This window comes from Cebus imitator, unplaced genomic scaffold, assembly GCF_001604975.1.
Source record: "Cebus imitator isolate Cc_AM_T3 unplaced genomic scaffold, Cebus_imitator-1.0 Scaffold315, whole genome shotgun sequence".
In the NCBI taxonomy this organism is placed as follows: domain Eukaryota; kingdom Metazoa; phylum Chordata; class Mammalia; order Primates; family Cebidae; genus Cebus; species Cebus imitator.
Window position 1 is genome coordinate 499,378 of NW_016107630.1, and position 24,465 is coordinate 523,842.

The 24,465-nt window shown below is 35.6% G+C and overlaps 1 protein-coding gene across 2 annotated transcripts in view; it reads left to right on the plus strand.

Annotated features, from left to right (window-relative positions):
- DPYD (dihydropyrimidine dehydrogenase) overlaps positions 1-24,465 on the plus strand; it is a 758,429-nt gene that overhangs the window by 470,828 nt on the left and 263,136 nt on the right. For both annotated transcript variants that reach the window (XM_017503801.2, XM_017503800.2), the window contains exons 13-14: positions 2,948-3,016; positions 11,456-11,539. In XM_017503801.2, coding sequence (XP_017359290.1) covers positions 2,948-3,016; positions 11,456-11,539 — 153 coding nt within the window. The remainder of the gene's footprint in view (positions 1-2,947; positions 3,017-11,455; positions 11,540-24,465) is intronic.

The window sequence follows — 24,465 nt, forward strand, 5'->3', positions numbered from 1 at the left end:
ATGTGGATTGGGGGATTGTTTTGTCATGCTGGGAGGTGGGGTTTTTTGTGGTTGTTGTTGTTACTGTTTTGTTTTAACATATAAAATTTTCTAAAAACCTATGCCTGTTGCTTATCAGTTTCACCACAGGGTAACTAGTATCTAATGGCTAAAATCTTTTTCTTTTTTTTCTTCAGCCTGTGTCTTTGTATCTGTCTCTCCCCTTGAAGTTCTAACAACAAGCCTAGGGGCTCTGCCCATTCCCTAAACCCTTAGATTAACAGACTGTTTGTTTGTTTTTTACCTGACCTCTGCCTTGAGGCCACTGAAGACAATAGAATGCTTTCACCTGTCCCCAGGCATCATCCCAGTTGATTTTTCCTTCAGTTGATTTTTCCTTTCAAATAAGGTCCTTAATATCTTTTTTTTTTTTTTTTTTTTTTTTTTAATGCAGGGGATGCCTACACCAAGAGGTCTAGTCCCAGAAGATCTAGTGTCCCCTTTGATATTTCTCCCTGATCTTTTTTCTAACTGGAGAATGGGGAATAGCATTCCTGAGCTCTTACATCACTTGGAAAAGGCAGAAAGCATCTCTAACTGAAGCTACATAATTACATGATGACCCTTTTCTATTTGCAAATGAAGCTTGGAGTATGAGTTTGCACTTCTTTTAGTACCTAGAGAAAAGGCCATGGAACAAACAGTCGTACATTTTTCTTCCCAATTTTGAAAAGCTGTAGTTTCACTAGTAAAAAAAAGTTGAGTCCTAAACTGAATGAACAATAATTTGGCATGCTTAATTTTCCTCCTCTATCATCTGCTTTTACTTTCTTCTCTTTGTTCCTCTCTCTAAGGAGTCCATTCAAAATTCCTGTTTCTCCCGGCTTCCATATTTCTGAATGTTGTTCAACCCTTATGTGACTAATGTTCTGCAAATTTCTCAGTGGCTTCAATTCAGACTCTCAGATCTTTTGCTTCCTTCTTTTTAATTGCTTCTCTAGTTGATTAGTCCTATGTATTTTTATATCTGATTATTTTTTCATCACCAAGACAGATACCTTCATCAGTCCTATTCACTCTTCACTCTTACTCATATAATAATTCGCCAGCAGTTTTCAATTGTTTATTTTTCCCTTCTCTAGCTTATGATTTTCATTTCTACTTAATCTTCTTAAAAGGGTAAGCTGATAATGCAACCCCTTGCTCCTAAACCCCTGGTGACCTCATTCACTTATTCTTTCAGTCTTTGATATGTGCCAAATATCATGCTAGTTACTGTGGATAAATGATGAGTAATGCACATTAGCCCCAGCTTTCATGGTTTTTATAGTCTATCTGGAAAGAAAAAAAAAAAAACAACTTTAAAGACAGGCTTCTCTCCCCGCTTTTTAGAACTCTCTCCAATATGGTGGCAACTTTCTATCCTCTTGATGAAAACATTTATCTGACTTTTACAGCATATTTTTGGTTTTTTTCTCAACATTAAAAAAGCTCTATGTGGTGAGAGCGCAATGGCTTTTAGAGGACTCTTACCACTAGTCTCTGCAACTTTAATCTTGGCACAAACTCTTTGTGTCTCAATCTCTTAGTCTTTATTTTTTTAGAGATAGAATCTCTCTCTGTTGCCCAGGCTGAAGAGCAATAACATGATCATAGCTCCCGGTAACCTTGAGCACCTGGACTCAAGTGATCCTCCCATCTCAGCTTCCTGAGAGGCCGAGACTACAGGCGTGGGCCACCACACCCAGCTGATTTTTCTTTCTTTTTTTTTTTTTTTTCGTAGCAGAAAATGATTTAGTTCTAATGCAAGCAGCTTTATTCGTAGCGACAAGGTCTTGTTATATGTCTCAGGTTGGTCATGAATTCGTGGGCTCAAGCAGTCTTCCTGCTTCGGCCTCCCAAAGTGCTGGGATTACAGGTGTGAGCCACTGCACCCAGCCTCAATCTCATAGTCTTTAAATGGTAATGATAGGAAATAATTACTGACATGTATCCAGTATTTGCTTTGGGCTAGCAAAACCTACTGGTTAAAAGCACAGACTCTCAGTGAGTCACACTGCCTGGCTCTGGGTTCTGGCTCTGTTCCTCATCAGCTATGTGACTGTCAGATCTCATTGCCTCAACGTCTTCATCTGCAAAGTGGGGAGAATAATATTGGGAATGATTGAATAACTTAATAAAGTAAAAATCCTTGAAACAGTGCCAATCACACTGTGAGAGCTATATAAGTCTTAGCAATTTCTTTTATTACTTTTCTAAGTAAGTGGCACTATTATTCAAATTTTACCAATCATGAAACTAAATACCTTGCTCAGGGCCACATGTAAGTGACACAGTCGGGGTTCTAACCTGGACATCCTAATTTCAGAGCAGACATTAGTAATTACTAGTCTATACAGTCTCTATTATAGGATTTCTGTAATACTATAGTTAAATAATCAATATATAATAAAATTTAAAACTATAATGCACTATGAATATTTAAGGTATTATTATGTATACTATGATGAGTTATGTTTAAAAGAGACACTAATTTATTATTTTTCTTTTCCATCCCTTAAAACCTTTCACTATACCAGTAATTATAAACAACATTTTAATGGCATTGTATAATTTAGACAATCCCTTCACATACATGCATGTATTTACACTGCTACTTTCAGAGGTTGGCAAAGTCAGTTTTACCATCACCATTTTTAAAAGAGAATACTGAGGATCAGAAAAGTTAAGTAACTTGCCCAAATGTTCACAGATGGTAAATGAGAAAGTCTCCTAATGTAAGTCCAAAGCCCCAAATGTCATCCAGTGTTTTACTATCGTATCCTGCTGTTTTCTAATGATTTATTTTTTGATAGTTTGACAATTTTATAATACAATTTACCATTATGCATTTATTAAATATTAATATATCTTTGCATACAACACCATAACTACTTAAACTTATATTCTTTTCTTTTTCTTTTTAAAGATTGTGATTGCTAGCATCATGTGCAGTTACAATAAAAACGACTGGATGGAACTTTCCAAAATGTCTGAGGTAATGATTACTTTAGTATATATTTATTTTATTTCTTCTCTCCTATTTTTATTAGTTTTTAAATAAAGAGCTGCCATGAAAAATAATACAGTAGAAGTAAAATTGAATTGAAAATGTAACTTAAAACATTTCTATTATAATTTGTTTACCCTGTGTTTTCATTAAAATGATGGAAATTTAAATTTAAAAGGAATTTATTCTATAAAAGTGGTCCCTTGGATTTCACACACTACCTAAAAATCCTTTATTCTCTGAATCCATACACTCTTTATTTGCATGTTAAGCAAACTGTATATTATGATGGATGCCATGATAAAATTTAATTCTACCTTTGAGAGTCTAACTTGATCTTACCTTGCCTTTAGGCAAACTAGTTTGACAGTAAGAGAAGAAATTTTGAATATAAAATCTTGAATATTTAAAGTATAAAAGGTTCGTTTAATACTATTCTAGTTTGAATACAGACATGCATAAAATAGTAGGACAGAATGTTCCTGAATGGAACACTAGTCAGCAGGTTTTCCATAATATAAATTGAATTCTGCACAAATGCAAACAAGTAACCATGTGCCTTAAATTTGTATTTCAAATAAAAAAATACATACTTAAAATTATACACTTATGTCCCTCATGCTGTCATGGAAAATAGCCTATAGAGTCTTGTCTGGGGTTTCTTGAAAACCTCTCAGTAATACAGAAGACTAAAACTAACAATATTGATTAACTAATTGACACTACATTATAAAATATTGTACAGCTGTCTATAGTGTTCAAAAATGTTGATTATACATTTTATTTGGATATTTTAAAACTGGGAGAGGAAAAATTACTTCTGGGACTTAGAGGGGTGAAATTAAACATGATCAGTAATTGGCCTTGTGATCTTCTGTGCTGGGTTCATTTGATACATGTATTTACCTAATTGACCATGAAATCTTCCACAGAGCCCATGCTTGGCATGAGCTTTGCCAATTTTAAGCTGACTATGATGAATGGCTTTATCATGCCGCTTGCTTCTCTGCCTTTCTGTAAGAACAAAATACTTTTCAAAATTAATTTTTCAATATTAGATGAGAATTTTTAAATAGACAAGATTACTTTTTATAAGTCGAAACCCTTTAAGTATAAACAGACTAGCTAATCTAAAGATTTTTTTCACATCTCATATTTTTATTTAATTTTAGTTTGATTTAATAACACCTTCTAATTATTCTATAGCAAAACATAAATAAAAAGAATGGAAAAAAGAAAGAAGGGAGGAAAAGGCATGCCTTTTATTTAATCAAAACAATCTGCAGAATCTCTCCATAGGAGAGCAGTCTACATAACAAGAAGGTTTGATAATGTCAATTAAAAAATAAAAATATTCACCATAATCTTAGATCTGGACTAGCCCAGGAGATATCACATGAAGGAAGTATCCCCGAGGCCTTCACAGCTTCTAGGAGGGTAGCATTAAGCAGCATGATGTCATCACAGTTCATATGTACGCACCCAATAACGTTTTGTAGAATCAGTATTTGGTTTTGATTTTGGAACACATGCTTAAAAATAGCATGATTTTCTTACAATGGAAAAACCCACATTAAAACAAACAAACAAAAACATATTCAAGTCAAAGTTACTATTCCACCTAACATGTACGTTTCTTTTGTGGGTGGTGATATACAGATGTAAGAAATCAGAGACACCACACCAGCACTTCTGCATGCCAACGGCTTTAAGTTTGGCTAATAATGTGATGTGATGGTGTATACTGTACCTTAAGTTTATAAAACCCTTTTATGGCAGATTAATTATTGAATTACACAGTAAAGAGTTGAGGAAGCCTGCTTTCAGCTTTCTTCTACTTTATCTGAAACAGAAACGATACATATAGAACAGTAGAACTTTAGAATGCACGTGTGTTTCATGTTGTCTTGTATATTCTTCAGCCTGGTTTAAATTTTTCAGGTTTTTTGAGCACCAGAAAGAAGTTTCTACTGCTTAGTGTCAAATCAGTAGCATCGTTAGAATCTGCTTAGTTTTCTTGGTCCAGGTATCTGATCACAGGCTCTCTTGCTTTTCTGGAACCGCAATAGTCTACTCCAATTCTATACAAAAAAAGATTTATGAAACACCTACTATGTATAAAGTCCCTGACCAGACAAAACAAAGGTGAATATAGGGAGCAATCAAATATGAGCCATTACTGAAGGTCCACAATATTTGCTTGTACATAGATCTTTCATACAGTAGTAGATCTTGAATCCATTTATTTCTTAATTTGTAATTAGCCTTGAAAATACAGCCTGAGTCAAAGTTACTGTGAAAAAGCTTTATGGAAGTATACAGTCTCATAGAAGTAAGACTGAGGAAGAACAGAAAAATGAGATGGGGAGAAGGGAAAACAAATGCAATATGGTGCATTCCAGAGCTGGCCACGACTTCACAAGGAAAGGAAGCCAACTGCTCAGTCATATGGGAAGGGAATAGCACATCATCCCACAAGACGATAGACTCACCCATTCTCTCATCACTTTCTAGGAAAGGAAGTGGAAGGAATGAATCGACTGGCTTCTTCAGTCTCCTCTCACTGGTCCCATTTCACTCCATAGGGTTTTACTTGCCTCTGCACTCTTCAGTTGTATGCCCTGCCCCTTCAGGGAAGCTGCTAGGGAAGCCAGATTTTATAACATGGTGTGTAATGCTTCATCTAAACCCAGAATTGTAGGGAAAGGCCAGAGCTTCCTGATCAGGCCTGGGCACTGGTGCTCCTGGAGCTCTCACTTTGACAGGCTCAGTGGAGGTTGTAACACAGCCCAGCTCTGATCTTCAGGGAGTGTGCGAGAGCAGACAACTACTATAGAAGATGTGAAGATCGCAACAGGGACTGGGGCTCCCTTTTGAACTAGTGGCAAAAGCCTTGGTGACAAATTGGGCCATCAAATTTGAGGAAGCTTATAATTGGCTGGGGCTCAATATGCATCATTACTATTCTAATCCAAGTTATCTACAATAGCTGCACTAATCTTCTTGCCCTCAACCAATCCAAATTCTTTCTGTTTTTCCTGATTTCGAAATCCTTAACTTGACTATTAAGTGCTACTTGGTCTCGCCTCTGCCTGCCTCTCCTCAGTGTCACTGCGGATCTGTTCTCGGCATTCCAGATCCCACTGCCTTCTTTTCCTCCTCCAACACATTCCCAACTCAGAGCATTTGCTGTTCCCTTGGCCTGGAATGTTCTCTCTTCCTCAACCCTGAGCCTCTGGCTCTGTAAGTTAAACCTCCCTGTCTTCAGAGGCCAGTTGACCAGATACTTAATGAAGCTTAAGCTTCAGGGCATTTACTTGAATAGGCTACTTCCAAGTCCCTATACCTAACTCTGTGTTTACAATTTTTAATTATTTTTTTTTTCCTTAAAGAGGGTTTTCCAAATTGTTTTAGCGTCATACTCCCCCAAATCTGGATCTGCCTCTGTCTGTGCATTTCCTCTGTAGTATGTAATAAAGTGGTGATTAACAGTTGTGTGATTAGCCATTACTAATAGTTCCTCTGTTCTGCTTGTTAGAAAGCAAGTTCCATGGAGGTTGAGACCCCTATCTAGTTCACCACTTAATTCTCAATTCCAAGCACAAGGCTTTGTCTCCCAGCAGATATTTGTTGAATAAAGTAAAAAAGAAGTGTGCAGTTCAAATATTGCAATGTGACAAACAAAAAGGAAGCTGTTACACAATAAATGGGAAGAGTGGTATTTTATTTGGCACCCATGAACTTGAATTGATTAAAATCCAGTGATGAAGATTTTAAGCAGGTACCTGTGAGGGATTGCCAAGGTCCTGACCACTTTCGGTAGGAAGAGACAAGGAAGCTCCAGTGGAGAGGCACAAGCACTAAAACCAAGTGATCATACTGTTCCTAGCACGGCAAAAATAAAACACTAACAAGCCAGGTCCTTATCATTTTTTTACCTGAATCTGGGCAGCAATATGTTCTGAACTAAATAGCTGTGAGAGTTAACAGTCTCAAATAGGTTGAGGTAAAAAAAAAAAAAAAAGAAAAACAAAAAACAGACAGAGGCACATTACAGAAATATGTAGGACCACTTGGATGTAAGTCTCTGAACAAGGACAGTACACAGGACAGAATGGAATCACAGGAGAGAGACATGCAGCTGGAGATGAGAGATAGTAACTGATTTTATGTCCAGTGGAGCCCAAGTCAGTAGAGTGTTTTGCCTGTCTCAGGTCTGTCTCAGCTTGATTTAAGAGCCCAGAGAACTTTAACTCCGGTTTTGGATACTTGAGACTAGACAATAGCATTGCTACTTAGAAAGTCAACATCTGACCCCACGTATTCATTTAACAGAAGAAATTTAGAGAGAATCCAATAACTGTGGCTTTCATGCCGTGCTGCAGTACACTGTACTCACCCTACTTCAGCTCTGATGTCCTTTGCCAACCCCTATCACCCTTGGAAGTCTTCCCTTGGGCCATGATACACCACACCATGCCACCGACCATGTAGATGTCCTTCTGGCTCTACTCTGCATAGGCTGTGACACCCCACACTGAGCCCTCATGGCTCCTCCTCAAAAGCTCAGGATCACCTGCCTTGCTCTGCCCTGGCCAATGGCTAGAGCTGTATTGATGAGGAAGATAAAGGAAAGAAAGGAAGAACTAAGGAAAGAAGGGGAAGAGAAAGGAAAAACGCTTTGTACCTGATTTTGTTATATATATTGCACAGGGTTTGTGGTTTTGCCACCTTAGTTTCTCTGGGTGTTCTTATAAAGTGACTCAGAGAATTCTAAAAAGTATACAACTGCCATATTCCAAGAATTTCTCAGGATAGTTTACTTTTCCTTTTTCTCCTGAGGTTTAGACAATGTAGGACCAGGTGAGTTACCTAAAATCGTTTTCATATTAAGGCAGAGGTCTAGTTGGATGGATAGATAAGTATTTAGATGGATAGATAGATAAGTGATAGGTGAAGTATTTAGATAGATAGTATATACTGTTATAGTATTTACGACCTTCCAGAAGTCATTTACTTTTATCAAATTTATTTTTCATCACTTTTCTTCAAACTTTCATATATGTTAAAGCTCTTATTTTTCTTTTCAGTTTACTTAAAACTGTAAAAAATAAATTTTCTTTTTTGGTACTTCTCATTTCCTGTATTAGCTTTGGAAACATTTAAAAATACATCTCCCTAGAACTCTTCTGTGCAAATATCAAGTTTATTTATACCTTATAACCACAACTCTATGACTTAATATCATTTTTTTTTTTACAGTTTTACTTCTAATTTTTACCTTTTTTTTTTTTTTGGAGTTCTAACTTGTCACTGACTTGATATTTTTCTTGTTTTTTGGCAAGGTGGGGAAGCTAAGGCCAAAAGTAGTGAAATAATGTGTTCAAGTGCACACAGCTAGGATACATTAAAAGTGGGATTCAAACCCATGATTTGGCTCAGAGCCCACAACATTAATATATATATATATATATATATATATATATATATATATATATACACACACACACTCTACTTCACATAGATGGGTGATAAATAGATAATGTAGGAAATTAAAAACAGTGTATTTCCTATGTCACTGCTATCACTAAGATATTTCATTTTATAACCATTTAGGTGAGGTAGAATAAACTCTGGGTAAGTGGCTAAACTAAAAAGCTTGTGACTAACAAGAATCAGAATGCATGCCCAATTTCAGTTAATTTAACATTTCATGCTAATTCAGCAATTAAGGCTTTTTGAATGGTTAGAGTTGCTTGGAAATGGAATTAGCTGCCTTTTAAGGTAGTGTGCATCCTGAGACAGGAATGTTCAAGCAGAGGCCACATGAATGTTTCTGTTCTCTTGGTGTTGCCTTGAATAGCATTGTCTGTTTTTGAGGGTTGGATGCACATTTCAAAGGCCTTTTTCAAGGTGTGTTTGGTGAGTAGGTGTTTGTATATGTATACAATATTGGGGAAATTGTAATAATTAGTCATTGAAAAAACTTTATATTGGACAGGTGATTTTAAAATATTTTAACTTTTACTTCAAACCTAGAAGCTGTAAAGATACTGAGCTGTTATGTTTTTCCTGACACACTATGACAGCTCCAGCCATAAAATAAGTGATTTTTAGTAAATTGTAATGGTACAAACGCAGGCTCTGAACTCAAAATGCTTGGGTTCAAGACGCTACCATCAGCTAGAAGCTGTGGGATGTTGGATACATCACTTGAACTCTTTATGTCTCAGTTGTATCAATTGTAAAGGAGGAATAATGATGTATCCTACCTCTTAGAGTTTCTGTGAGGATAAATTAAGATAAAACATACAAAGGACATAGTAAAGTATCTGGCATATTGTAAATGGTCAATTAATGTTAGCTATTATTATCTAATATGGTAGCTAGGTGTAAGTTTGAAATGAAATATACATAATGTAAATATGTATACAATTAACATGCAAAGTTTATCTAATCCAAAATGAGTTTGAATTGATTTGCTATTAATTGACGCATTTCAGTTAAATAGAGAAGTCTAAAGGAAATATTTGAACTAACCAGGAAATAATAACAAACATGTTATATTGTATATATTTGCACTGTACAATCTTTTCATTAAGCTTGTAATTATTGCATGGTGTAGTTTTGAGACAGGTCATATTATCCACAGTTGACACTTGAGCAACTGGAGACAAAGAAGATTGACTGACTTGTCCAAATCATTCCCAATTCCTTAGCTACAGGCTAAGAATTCCTTAGCTACAGGCTAGGATTAGAACTCAGGGTTCAGCAGGCCATGCTCATCCATGCTCACTACCAAACCATCAAGGAAATAATAGCATGGTTTTCAGCAGTTCTCAAATAACAAGCCTTTTAAAATTGGATTAGGAAAGCAAAACTATAATGAAACCATATTTAAAAACAAGCTCAGTGATCAAATGGACATTAACAAATGTGCAGAAGAAAAACCAGACTTACTAATGAATAAAGATAGGCAAGAAAATTGAAACCAAGAAATAGCTAAATGGAGTTTGTAAGTCTGTTGAGGTCCTGCTTAAACTTTATAAGGAAGGAAAAAAATAGGGTAAAATCTTAAACTATTAGGAAGGAAAGAGAAAAAAGAAACAGCTATTGGCCTAAAGAAAGGTCTGATGTACTTGGAAAGTAGTGAACTATTTTTTAAGCCTTTTCATGTGTTAAACCTGTTAAAATACTGTTGTAACCAGTTCAAGCTTCTAGTTGGCCTTACTGAAAGATAAATTGTGGCGCTGGAAAAATTATAGAAGTTATTTTTAAAAGTTATTAAAAGAATATAAAACTTGAATCAGTTTTTCCTCCATCCCTAAAATTACTATACTAGCTTTTTTTGGAGACAGAGTCTCCCTCTGTCTACCAGGCTGGAGTACAATGGTGCGATATCAGCTCATTGCCACTTGTCTCCCAGGTTCAAGCAATTCTTCTGCCTCAGCCTCCCAAGTAGCTGGGATTAGAGGCATACACTGCCACGCCTGGCTAATCTTTTGTATTTTAATAGTGATTGAGTTTCACTGTGTTGCCCAGGCTGGTCTCGAACTCCTGAGCTCAGGCAGTCCTCCTATCTCAGCCTCCCAAAATGCTAGGATTACAAGTGTGGGCCACTGCTCCCTGCCATTATAATAACTTTTAAAAGTGTTTTGTTTATCCTTTAAGTTCTTCACAGAAGACTTCTCATGAATTCTAAGATTCTCAAAGTATTCTAAGAATACTTAGAATGAATTATGTTGTTTATTTTGACAAGATCCATTTGTATACGAAGGAATTAATAATTAAAATAGGAGGGATTTTTATTAAGTAATTAAGACAAAGCTATCAATACTTCCAATTTCTTAGATGGACTGTTTTGAATATAATAATGTTGGTTTTCAGTTAAAAACATTTTAAATTTTGCTTGTTCATTCTAGCTAGCCTACTACATTTTTCTTTGTATGCCTACTCCCATCATCAATTATCCATAATTAGTAAGATTTGTGTATATAAAAAATAGAAGCTGTTTAGGAAAGAATAAATGTGATGTCAAACCAATCTCAGTTACAATCTCTACTGTGTCACCTAATAACCAAGCTTGTCATTTGACCTCCCTATGCTTCAGTTCATGTGCCTGTAAAATTGGTATCATAATGACACAAAGATTATGAGAATTAGAGGTAACAAATATAAAGCATATAGAGCAGTGAGTGGCCCCTTATAAGCACTCAGTAAATATTGGTGGTGTGATTGTTGTGATGGTGGTGGTTGTTATATAAACCTTAATTTGAGAGAGTTAGAACATACCTCACAAGATAGCTGTGATGCAGAAAACAGAATAGTTAACACTTGACAAATATGATTTTTGTTATCAGTGGTGAAAGTCTATTAGTATATAAATAAAGCTTTGCATTTTCTTTCATTTTCCTTTCTTATTAAAAGGATTCCGGAGCAGATGCCCTGGAGTTAAATTTATCATGTCCACATGGCATGGGAGAAAGAGGAATGGGCCTGGCCTGTGGGCAGGTAAGGACCTTGACAGCTGCCACTAAGTATATCAGTGTGCCATAACAGGCCCCCGTATGCATAGTTACTATACCTTAGACAAGGAGATGCATGGATCAGATGACTGGCTAGAGACTTCCAGGTCTGCATTGTTTAAATATTTAGTGCTTAAAAAGTGGAAAATGAGGGAAGCTGAAATTATAGCAACTGTTTAGTTTTATTGAGGAAAATATCACATTATGTGCTTGACAGGAAGTAATATCATAACAAATAGTTTTTAAAAGCGCTGAAGCAGAATTAGCTGATTTCAAATGCAGTGTTCTTTATTCATTCCTGATGCTGATCCAGTTTCCCTGGAGCAATATAGTGTACAAAATGCATTGTTCGTAGTGATTTTGTAGTAAATGGGGCACAGCACAAATTGCATTTTACATTTTTTAGCATATGATCATTATTCACTAACTGTGTTTGGGGAGTTGCAAAAAGACTTTGATGCTATTTTTATTTTTGGATACAATAAATGGAACCTTCATTCTAAATACTTTCAAAGCCTAATGAACAAAATATGAAATAATATGTTAATATATAGAAAACACTACATCTTTATGTAACTAGTTACAATGTTGGATGTTAAGGAGCACTGTAAAAGCTTAATGCTAAAAAGGTGAGTATTTTGCGTCTCACAGTTTAACTTTTAAGTCCGGAAGGAAATGGTGCGAATTAAATAATATGAAATGTAGTAATTTCTGACAGATTGTCTAGTCCTGGAAAGTTTACTTTTATCTCCACCTTGGGCACAGGGCCTTGTACTCAGTAGGTGCCCAGCTTTTTTTTTTTTTTTTCTCTCCAGTCATCAAATTGATTTGAATTAAACTCAGAGGCCCTTAATTTGGGAGGGCAAACATTTCTGGTTATTCAAATGAACATAGGCTGCTGTCTTTGTTTTAGCATTCAGCAAGAATTTTAAAGTACTTTGCAAATATTTAACATGCAGAATAGATTTGTGACTTAAGGAGAAAACCATTTTTATGTAACAGCAAGAAAGGAGGGGCTAGTCAAATATTTTTCAGGTATATTCTCTGTTACACTTACAACAGGTTGCCCAGAAGATCGGTAAGTGTAACATATGTTAACAGAACCAAAACTCAGAATTACTCAGTACGGGCAAAATATCATGATATCAAATCATGACTTTTATGAGTCACAGGATTAGATAATAGCATGTTAAGATGAGTAATGTGATTAGAAGGGGAAGGATTCCTTAAAGGAAACCTGGAATGGGAGCTGAGTTAGTATTCTTTTCCCATCTCAAGATTGTCCTTCCACTCATATCATAGTCTCAGTATCTTGGAATCAAAATATTTTTTAGTTACATAGATAAAAACAGCTATGGAGATTTTAAATCTATTGATTGCTTTGTTAGAGTGTAATGCAATTCAATATTTATCCCTTGCAACAAATATGACAGTTATTTTTAAAATATTGCCCTAGTCCCACCTGAGTTTATTTTTTTGGAGTAGGATTTTGCTATATGAGCACATCTGAATTTACTAAGTCGTTGTCTTAGGTGTATCCTTTCTAGAGCATTATTTAGCCACATAAAGTTTTGCACAGCCTTTGGCTGAATGAGAATGCCAGATGCTAAAACTTTGCAGTCAGAGAGACCATTAAGATTTCTAAAAACTATTGGAAAATGCATGTTCCAGAAACCATGATATCTTGGCTGAAGAAAATTTAGGAACATTTCCATTTCACTTATTAGTTATAATCTCTAAAACTGAAACCAATTCTTCCTGTCAGCCAAGTTTAGAAATTTTCTTTTGAATGATATTCTCTCGTAAATTATATAATTGAAGAATAAAGCTAATTTAATCATTTTTGTTCCAACATATTTTAAATGATTACTCTGCCTGAGGACACATGAATGTTCCATATTTTAAATAAAGGGAAGGCAGAATATTAGTGCATTTAAAAAAATGCTCTTCTGTGACTGACTTTCTCAAGTGGGCACAAACACATTCGGACCGAATTTGCCTTTTCCTCTGGTTCCTTTTACCCCTTCTCTGCCTCCTCTTCCCATTATTTCCCCGTTTACCTCCCTAAGTTCCAAAGTCTTGAACATTCGCCAACTGGTGTGATGGAGAATTTATACTCAGTGTTGGGGGACTGAAGAGTCATTCTAATCCCCCTTCCCCATTGCTATGTGATCTTGCATTTCATTTGTTGAAAACTTACTATGTGCCAAGCCCAGAGTTGCATGCATGGTCAGAGCCTAATTAATGTGTGCTTCATGAATTAGACATGTTATTGGTTCCATGGCTAAAATATTTATCTGTCAGAGACACTTTCTTGTTAAGTACGTGTTCCTCTCTAAATACCTGATTTTCTTCTCCTTTATCTCAAATATTTTCTCCAAATATTTCATAAGTGAAAAATGCTGCCTCTGTACCTAAGTAATTTGCCTGTGTGTAATCAACATTGTATAGATCTAACACTGATATATATACAAATATATTTACAAGTGTGTATATATATGTATATATACACATATACACATACGTTTATATGTATATATGTATATATACACATATACACATACGTATATATGTATATATACACATACGTATATATATGCATATATATGTATATATGCATATATACATATATATGTATCTATGTATGTATATATACATATATACATATTTATATAAATATATTTACCAGTATATATATATGTGTGTGTACACATATGTATATATATATATATATACATATGTGTACACACACATATATATATACTGGTAAATATATTTGTATATAAATATATATGTATGTATATGTGTGTGTGTATATATATATGTATGTGTATATATATATGCACACACACACAAAATAAGTGACTAAAATCATGAAATTTATGAAGAGGGAAGGCCATAATCTGTACTGCACAACATATAGTTTCCATAGTTATTTCTGAAATTTATAGAATCTCAAGCTGACCTTGGGAAATTGCATTGTGTATTCCTGCAAAACAAAGGTTCATATCAAATCTTAAGACATTTCAGCATGCTAAGTGTTTAAAAGTAGTCTCATGTATTTTTTCCATCAGCCATCTGTGTCACCTTGATCAATCTACTCATTCTCCTGAAGCATAAATTTCCGTCTCTAACATATGGAATTTGAACTAAATGATCTCGAAATCCCCTTCCAACTTTGATATTCTGTTAATGTTAACATTAAAAATAGCAGACTACTGTTATTTTTAAACTGCCCTTAAAGAGCGTTGTTAAAACAAAAACAACTGAAGAAATAAACAAAGGCATATTTATGTTGCTCTTTTTAAAAAATTTTTACTTTAAGTTCTGGGATACATGTGCAGAACATGCAGGTTTGTTACATAGATATACATGTGCCCTAGTGGTTTCCTGCACCTATCAACTCGTCATCTAGGTTTTAAGCCCTGCATGCGTTAGGCATTTGTCCTAATGCTCTCACCCCACCTGCCCTCCACTCCCCAACAGGGCCCGGTGTGTGATGTTCCCCTCCCTCTGTCCATTGTCCAGCTCCCACTTATGAGTGAGAGCATGTGGTGTTTGGTTTTCTCTTCCTGTGTCAGTTTGCTTAGAATAATGGCTTCCAGCTTCCTCTATGTCCCTGCAAACTCATTGCTTTTTATAGCTGCATAGTATTCCATGGTGTATATTGTGAAAGACAGTGTGGCAATTCCTCAAGAATCTAAACCAGGAATACCATTTGACCCAGCAATGCCATTACCCAGTTTATACCCAAAGGATTATAAATCATTTACTATAAAGACACTTGCACACATATGTTTATTGCAGCACTATTTACAATAGCAAAGACTTGGAATCAACCCACATGCCCATCAATGATAGACTGGTTAAAGAAAACATGTTGCTCTTTTTAAAAACACTTTAACATTTCCTTAGCCTGCATTAAGGCAGTGTGATTCTTGTTTTTACTAATGTTGCTCACTTTTTGGTGTATTTTACTTTGACAAATGAGAATCTAAGCAGTAGTTGTTCAAAAAAGTTATGATTGGTTAAGTAGGCATCTTGTACTTAAAGTGGCTAACATAGAACCCTTGGTCTTTTATACTAGAGCCTGCACTTCCATTTTAGTTAATGGTGTCAAATTAAGCCTGATGCTCAAGAAAACGTGAAAATGTCATTCAGTTTTTGTTGTGCTCATTCCAAAGAGTCGAAGTTGTATTATGGCATGAAAAATAAAATACAGCTCTTCCTTTCCCTCCCAACAACCCTCTGAAGCCGCTTGAGTTTTTATTCCATTTTTCACATAATGGAGGCCCTCGAGTTTCCCAGGTCAGAGATCTGGTCAGTGGCTTCCAGACCTGCACTTTGATTTAAGATAAGCCTGAATAAATGGGAGTTGTCTAGAACAGTTCCTAATAAGTAGGTATTTCAATATCAGTGTTAAGTATCCATATTATTAACTAAAAATTAAGCATAGGATTATGTAAGCTCTAAAGTGTTTTATACTTCATTTCATTTCTCTAAATATATGAAAGCACAAGCAAACCTGAATCCACTATTTAGATTCTGTCTCCTGGGACTAAAGGTACTTCTCTGGTGTCTTAGTATTCAGATTTAAAGTTGTCTACATGCAATTTATATAAATCCATTTTCTGTAACAGCATGTTACTTAATAAATGTAATTGAATTATAACCGATTCTGTAAAATCCAGCCCAAATAACACCTCTTTGAGATATTCCCCTTTTCCTGTTTGCTGCATGGTCTTACCACATTGAGTGCTCACCCTCTTTTAGCCTACTAAAATTATGTTAATTTTTTTTATTTCCATCCTTCTTACCCAGACTAGTACTGAATAGAACTTGACTAGGCCTTTGTGTTGTGGTTGTTGTGTTTTAGAAATTATTGGTAACAATAGGTGTCAGAAAGATCCTATTATTTCTGTTGAAATAATGACGAGTTATGGCCTTCCCTGGCCTGCATTGTCACACAGCAGTGAGAAGGTAGACCCTAATTAGGCTTCTTTGGCACTGTTTCTGGTACATGTAAATAGTAGCAAACATTTGACTAAGAATAAGTGCTCATTCTCAAGCATGAATTTGACCAGTATATGTCTTTCTGGTTCACCTTTAAATATCAAACCAACCCTTCCCAGGAGTTTTACTTAACCTCTGAGTTCCTGACATTGTAGTCTTTGGGCTGCCTTCTTTGGCCAGCAGTACCTTTAATTCTTAGACCCTCCATCAGCTATCAAAAGAAAAATAGTTGACCAGGCACGGTGGCTCACACCTGTAATCCCAGAACTTTGAGAGGCCGAGGTGGGCAGATCACAAGGTCAAGAGTTTGAGACCATCCTGGCCAAAATGATGAAACCCCGTCTCTACTAAAAATACAAAAATTAGCTGGGCCTGGTGGCACGGGCCTGTTGTCCCAACTACTCAGGAGGCTGATGCGGAAGAATTGCTTGAACCTAGGAGGCAGAGGTTGCAGTGAGCCAAGATCGTGCCACTGCACTCCAGCCTTGCGACAGAGCAAGACTCTGTCTCAAAAAAAAAAAAAAAAAAAAAAAAAAAAAAAAAAAAAAAAAAAAAAAAAAAAGAAAAGAAAAGAAAAGAAAAAGGAAAAATAGTTGCCCGGGAGTTGTAAGTGAAGTGAGATATGTGGTAAGAGACCCTGACTTCCTATTTTATGCTCCATATGGCAATAAAGAAGACAAGATGTAGCATGCTCCACAGGACCTCTCAATACTAGTCATATAATACTCTTGGAATGATTTTCTTTTTCCTGCCATCATAAAACCTAAAGCAGTTTACTTCTTTTCCTTGAGTTGATGATGGGTCATAGTGAAGCACAGAATTATGTGGCTGAGAAGAACCTTAAAGATTTTCCAATTCATCTCCCTTATATATAAGATAGGAAATAAGGCCCAGAAAATTGCCTCAACTGCCTTAGCCTAAAGTAGCCCACTAGCAAGTCCCACAGCTTTAGTGCCTTTGTTACCGACCCCTGTTTGGTGCAATATTCCCAACTGTTATTTAGGTGTGTAAAAGTCTCTAATCAAACTGGAAAAGTCAGTGCACTTCTCTGGCTACTCCTGATTACACCTTTTTGCATACAATTATTATTCCTTCTGATGGAATTTATACCTTTTCAGCTGAAATTATCCAAATGGAAATCCCCTCTCTAATTCTCTTTCAAATGACATTCTAATTCATGAGCTGGGTATATATTATCAGTCAGCCAAACTTTCCATGAGGAAGGAAGAAGACTATATGCAAAAGGGTTTAAAGGTAGAAACCCAGTGCATACTCCCACTGGACCCTGTAATGAACTAGAGTTTGAATCATTGTCAGTGAATTTGATTTCTTTACCTAACAGTTCCAAGAGGCTACAAAGACATTGTTTCCCTAGCCCTTGTTGTATTCCAATTGTTTAGTGGTTTGAAAGCCTTCATTGTAGCTATGATTGCTAAAGCGTGCACATCTATTTAATGTACAATCATTCAGTAATGATTTCTTTGGGTAGAAAGTTCCAAAATGATACTATAATCAGAGGGAAGACTGCTGTAGCTTCACAGGCAGAGTAAGGACTTAAACAAAGATGGCAATACCACTGTTATCACCTGTTATATCTTGCCACCTCACAGTCCCCTTCCTATGTTTAATCGTATTGTTCAATTCTATGCATAGAATTTGTAAATACTAGACTGTTCAGCTCAAACAGTCCGAACATTAGTTTTGTCATCAGGAGGACATATGAAGTCCTGCTTTCATGATGATTTAGCTAAGCAAGAATAAAAGGTTTAAAAGTGATAAACCTTAAAATTGATCTTAAAAGATTACTCCAAATATCACCCAAAGCAATACTTTGATAATTCCCTCATGATCTGTTCTATGTTCAGACTTAATTTGCACAAAACTGTATGTTTATTTAAACAAAGAAGAGAGAGCCTTGTTTCTATTTCAACATGCCAACATTTTTTCATTAGACATTAACCACAGATTATTACTCTTTCCCTTGCCAGAAAGCAGACGTCTGTCATCAGGAAGACAATCCAAACCAAGTGTGAGGACCACAGTACCCCAGATGTGCTAGAATTTCCCCTGGGAAATAAAGTTGTCCTCCAGCAGCTGCGTTAACATACCCTCTATCTCACATGTGATGCATTGTCCAGGGAGCAATGGCCACAGCCCTGCTTGGATCAGACCCCCTTAGGTGTCTGCGGAGGAGACAATAGGAAGACACTTCTTTAAAGCCAAAACAGCTGAGAAGTCAGAGTATTTCCCTTGTTTCCAAGAATTGAAACTCAGGAGTTCAGGAGTATAAGAAATCCCAAAGATTAGAGAAAGGAATGTGCGAACCCTAGCAGTTGTAAAATACAGCACACTGAAGCCACAGTAGCCTCCCTGGCATCTCATGGGGAATCTAAGGTGAGGGTCACTGCTGAGTTCCGTTCACTTTTTGTTACTGATTAGTTATGTGCCTCTGAGACATCCTCTGCAGGTTCTTGATTCTTCTCCTTCATTTTGACTTGAGCCATGAGTACACTATGAGATATGTACGTCGAAAAGTGCCACATTGTTCTGAATGTGATGTTTAGTTATGCTGTAATCATCATGGACACATGTAGGTTTGGACTAGAGAGTTGGAACTCCAGGCCTATGATTTGACTGGATAAGTATTGGATAGACTGGGTTGGCCTCCGTGTGATGAGCCCCTGAGACATCACTTTTATAGGTTTGGAAATCACTGCACTGTGAAAATACATAGTTTTATGAAGAAACATGAGAAATGGCTGCATGGTATAAGATTCTGCAAAAGTGACTAAAATCTGATGTTAGCCATATACATTGAATTTATCCTATTTTATTTTCCTCATAGTATTACAATTTTTGAAGTTGTTAAAATAAATTATCAACTTGTTTATGAGAAAAACTATCTCTAATCAAAAAGAAATATTTGCTTTATACTATATTATGTTGCCCAACTTTTTATTTGATTCTAATTCTCAGCCATTTGCATAGACATGGGTGCTTACATAACTAGATAAACTACAGGAGATCTGTAAGAGACATTCATATAACTGCTGATATTTTGCCTACAGCTGGTTCTCTATGAGTTTTTCAGCTATAGTTATTAATGTTGGTTAATGATATGAACATTTTTGCTTATTTTAAAAATTAGAATTTTTTAGTAGAAAGCGACACCATTTAAATCTAACTGAATGATCAATTATGGGTCAGGAAGTATTGTTGTTTTTGTGTAGGCCAACCATTACTTGGCAGTAAAAAACGTCATATGTAGGCCAGGCAAGGTGGCTCATGCCTGTATCCCAGTACTTTGCGGGGCCAAGGTGGCAGATTGCTTTAGCTAAGGAGTTTGAGACGAGCCTGGGCAACATGGCTAAAAATACAAAAATTTTTAAAAAGCCAGATGTGGTGGTGTGTGCCTGTGGTTCTAGCTACTTGGGGGTCTGAGGTGGGAGAATCACTTGAGCCTGGGAGTTGGAGGTTGCAGTGAACTGAGATCACACAACTGTACTCCAGCCTGGTAAATGCTACAGGAAAAACAGCTTTGTAATTTTTAACTTATTTTGGTTTTTATTTTCTCATCATTTGCTTTATTTGAGAAATAAGCAGCAGAAATATTTTTTTAAGTTTTAAAAATATCACCCTCAAATATTTGTTCATATCACAGTGAATTTGAGAAATATAGCAGAATTCTCTGTACATTTGTTGACTATAGCATAAGGATGAACTAAAAATGTCATAAAGAGAGATAGAGACAGAGGTGAGGTTGAGGAGAGGGTATGGTCTTAGTCCATAATTTCATAAAGAGTTCAGATAGTGTAATGTCACAGCAGAAAAACCGAGGTCATCAGGGTAGAGCAGAGACAAGGTGCCTTGTGTCAAACCAAGATTGCTAATAAATGAATATTGACAGCCAAAAAAAAAAAGGGTCAGTTATGGAATACAACTAGCCTAGAATATTGAAAAACTGGTGGACAAGACTGAATCATGCTTTAGAAGCCACAAAAGACTTGGGAGTAAAGGAGACTGCATATTAGATTAAAAAGCAATATTGGACCAGAAAACTAGTAAGCACTCAGCAGCTAAGAGTAAAGGCAACAGAGTTTAAAATAAGGCAACTGAGAAGATAAGGAATAAAACAAATTAAACAAAGACATCAGAGGCACCACTTTCACAAAGACTTTAAAATTAAGGTACTTCTACCTCAGAGAAAAATTTTCACACACTTCCTGCTGAGATAGAGTCGGTCTTTTAGGGTGCAATCAGTTTAAGGTTTCCAGCTGGGATAGGTGAGCCCTGTCAGGAAGGAGGCCTGTAGGTTTGCCTAACTAGAGAAGGAGATAAGGTAAGTCAAGGAAAATAAGTTTATTAAAATTGTGGCATTTTACAACTTAGGAGTATTGGTTGAAGACGGAAGTCTCTGTGGCTTTTGTCACCATTATTGGGGAAGCCATATTCTCTAAGAACAACCCCCCAGACAAACATGAGGTGGTGCTTATTGATAATCACAGATTTTATACCAACATGAAGTCTCTCTTACATTAATTATATTGTAGAGATCTTATTGACAATTTCATTTTATAGCTAACTTTGTTTTTGTTCTCTTACCAAAAACCACTTTAAGTATCATTATACTTAATGAATATATGTACTCTACAAAAAAAGCTATGTTTAAGGAGAAACCAATTTAAAGCATGAATTATAATTTTACTCCCTTTCATATGTCTTAAACATCTTTGACTCTTTCCACACGTTATTTTTTATTTATTTTTTCTAGGGTTGATTGCTTGAGTTTTTGCCCGTTTCTCCCTATTTGTTACTACTTGGTCTGTTCAGCTTTGAAAGTCCTCATAGATAGGATGCAAATTCCATTACCCTTACTGTCTGTTCATGACTCATCAGAAAAGAATATGCAGCTTTCTTCTCTTATTCGTAAAATGTCTAACTCTTCTATTAAATGAATGGAAAACTTTGTTGCAATTTTCCTTTGCCAACTTTTATTCTTTTCTTGATTACACCAAAACTGTAAACAACATGGCAGTCTTGCCACTCCCATTTTTTTCTGTAACTGTGTTTTGGGTAACATGGAAGAAATTATTATATGAAGGGATAATAGTATCTCTTCTCTTCTAATATCTATTTCCTGTTCTTGTTTTCTCTGTTCACTCTTGATTCTACTTCTAATTTCTATCTCCTAAGTCTCAAACTTAAAAAATAGCCTTTTTAATTTAGGCAAAATTGGTCCTAGAAGCCTCATAAGTACATACTCAATCCCCAAATCGCTAAATATTTCTCCATTTTCATTTATTTAACAGATACCTAGAGTATCTACCGTGAACCAAAGTTGTGTGAAATGCGGAGCATGTAATGGTAATAAAACATAGACAAGTTATCTGTCCTCATGGAGCTTTCTATTTAGCAGATTAGGCAGACATTGGTCAAATAACCCCATAAATAAAAGAATGCAACTGACATAATACTCAGGAAGTAGTGGTCCCTGATACTTGAAGAGCCTGTAACATGAAGTTTCTGGCCTACTTGGCAAGGTCAAAGAATCACTATTTGAATAAATGATGTTTGAGCTGAAAACTGAAATGTTCTTAAGTATTTTCACTAAGTGAAATGATTTGGGTGAGTGAGAACATTCTTGGCAGTGGAAGCAGCATGAGCAAAAGCCTTGTGGTTGACACAAGGCACATTCAACATTCAAAGACAAGTAAGGAGAATGGAGTGTTTAGAAAGGAAGACGAAATGGAGAAGAAAATATAGGTTATACAATGTAAAATCCCACACGTCAGGCTATGTTAAGCATTTTAAACTTATTCAAACAGCAATGGAAGCTACTAAAAGGTTTAGGGACGCGTGTGTGTGTGTATGTACCCATGCATATATTTGTGTGTATGTGCAGAGGCTGTGCATATGTGTGGTGTGTAGAATGGTGATGATGGTAGGAATGATATGGCTAGCTTTTCATTTTGAGAGAGTGGAGTAGAGGAGCATGAGAATGGACTTCAGAAAATCAGCTATGAATCGTTTGTACTAGTTCAGGTAAGAAATAATAGTGGCTAATCACTTAGATTAGAAAATATGGTAGGTACAGGTAGTTGGATCTGGGATTAAAAAAAAATACAGCAGAGATACAGAGAAATGGACATTCGAAAGATAAGGAGTAAATTCTAAAATGTGTATGAAACCATAAAAAAAACCCTGAATAGCTAAGTCAGTCTGAGTAAAAAGAACAAAGCTGTAAACATTATACTAATTGATTCCAATTCTACTATCAAGTGACACTAATTTAAACAGCATGGTATTGGCATAAGAATAGACTAATCAACCAGTAGAACAGAGTAGAAAACCCAGTAGTGAACCCATTCATGTGTAGTCAGTGGATGCTTTGCAAGAGTGCCAAGTATAACCATTGGAAAAAGGATATCTCTTCAATAAAGGGTGTTGTGAAAACTGTATATTCATGCGCAGAAGAATGAAATCAGATCATTGTCTCATAGCATTAACAGAAATCTTATCAAAATGGATTAAATACTCAAACATAAGACCTTAAACTGTAAAACTACTGGAAGAAAACATAGGAGAAACAATTAACAGAGTGAAGGAAACAATTAACAGAGTGAAGAAACAACGCATAGATTGGAAGAAAATATTTTTGGGCCATAAATCTGATAAGGGATTAATATTAAATATATATAAGGAGATTAAACAACTCTTTGGAAAGAAAACAAATAATTTGAGTAAAAAATGAGTAAGGGACCTGAATAGACATTTCTTAAAAGAAGTAATACAAATGACCAATAGGCATATGAAAAAATGCTCAACATTGGTAATCGCTAGGGAAATGCAAATTAAAACCACAATGAGATATCACCTCACACCTGTCAGAATGGCTATTATCAAAAAAACAACAACAGATAACCAGTGTTGGAGAAGATTCAGAGAAAAGGGAGCCCTGGCTCACTGTTGGTGGGAATAGAAATTAGTACACTTATTATTATTATTGTTTGTATTGTGTAAAAGTTTCCAAAAACACTAAAAATAGAATTACCATATGATCCAACAATCCTATTTCTGGGTATTTACCCAATGGATTTGAAATCAGTTTGTCAAAGAAATGTCTGCATGCCTATCTATGTTGATTGCAGCACTGTCCACAATAGGTAACTTGTGGAATCAACCTAAGTGTCTATCAACAGATCAATGGATAAAGAAAATATTACACACACACACACACACACACACACACACACACACACACACACACAAAATGGACTACTATTCAGCCTTAAAAAAGAAAGTAATTTAGTCATTTGCAACAATACTAGTGGACTGGAGAACATTATGTTAGGTGAAGAAAGGCAGACCTAAAGAGACAAATATTGCATGTTCTCACTTTTATGTGGACTCTAAAACAATGAAATAATCTAAAACTAAAGAAACGGAAAGTAACATGGTGGTCACCAGAGGCTTGCGGTGGGTAGAATAGGAGGAAGATGGCCAAAGAATAGGGAGGAGACGATGAAGGGATATAAAGCCTCAATTAGGAAGAATAAGGGTTTTCTTTTACTATTAGATATATCATACGGCATGGTGAATATAGTAAATAATCCTTTATTGTACATATCAAAACTGCTAAGAGAGTAAATTTCAAAGGTTCTCACCACAGAAAAATAAGTATTTTAGGTAATGGATATGTTAATTAACTTGATTTCATTTTAATGAATATATTGTATTTATAAATTGTAATATCACTTGGTACCTCATAAACATCCAACTATAATTTTTCAATTATAATTAACAAATAAAAATTTAAAAAAAAGATTTGGAATATTAAACATATACCTATTATCTCTTATCGATATGATAGATGTACATAAAGTGAAATACAGTTTCCCT